This window comes from Hippocampus comes, unplaced genomic scaffold, assembly GCF_001891065.2.
Source record: "Hippocampus comes isolate QL1 unplaced genomic scaffold, H_comes_QL1_v1.1 C16483744, whole genome shotgun sequence".
Taxonomy (NCBI): Eukaryota; Metazoa; Chordata; class Actinopteri; order Syngnathiformes; family Syngnathidae; genus Hippocampus; species Hippocampus comes.
In genome coordinates, this window is record NW_017832796.1 from 1 (window position 1) to 465 (window position 465).

Consider the following 465-nt stretch of genomic DNA (forward strand, 5'->3'; position numbering starts at 1 on the left):
GCCTATATTCCAGCACCTGGCAAAGAAGAAGACAAAGTTCTTTGGTGGAGATTCCGTCAACATGACCGATTACATGATATGGCCATGGTTTGAGAGGCTGGAGCCCCTCGAGTTGAAGGAGTGAGTAATCCCCTCCCAACGTAAATGGAAGATAAGAATAACGATTCTAATTTTGTCTTATGTGACCGCACCGTGAAAGAACAGCAGCGTTGCAATCGAAGATAATAATGACAATGCTTCTTCCCCTTCGACCTTCCAGCTGCTTGGACGATGCGCCTGAGTTGAGGAACTGGGTGAAGCTCATGTACGAAGACCCCGTCGTCAAAGTTAGCGGGCACAGTGTGGACGTCTACAAGGCCTTCTACAAGACCTACCTGGAGGGCAAACCCAATTTTGACTACGGCCTGTAGAGTTGAGACAACGCTGAACCGCGCCTTGATCTGTCCTGTTTTTTTTTTTTTTTTT

At 47.3% G+C, this 465-nt stretch overlaps 1 protein-coding gene across 1 annotated transcript; it reads left to right on the top strand.

Annotated features, from left to right (window-relative positions):
• Positions 1-4: 4 nt before the first annotated feature.
• Positions 5-456, top strand: LOC109508687 (glutathione S-transferase omega-1-like; the record flags this gene model as incomplete). The annotated part of the gene is made up of 2 exons (XM_019858692.1): positions 5-120; positions 260-456. Coding segments are annotated over 2 exons (267 nt in total), but the record flags the coding sequence as incomplete, so codon positions are not given.
• Between the last annotated feature and the right edge of the window lie 9 nt (positions 457-465).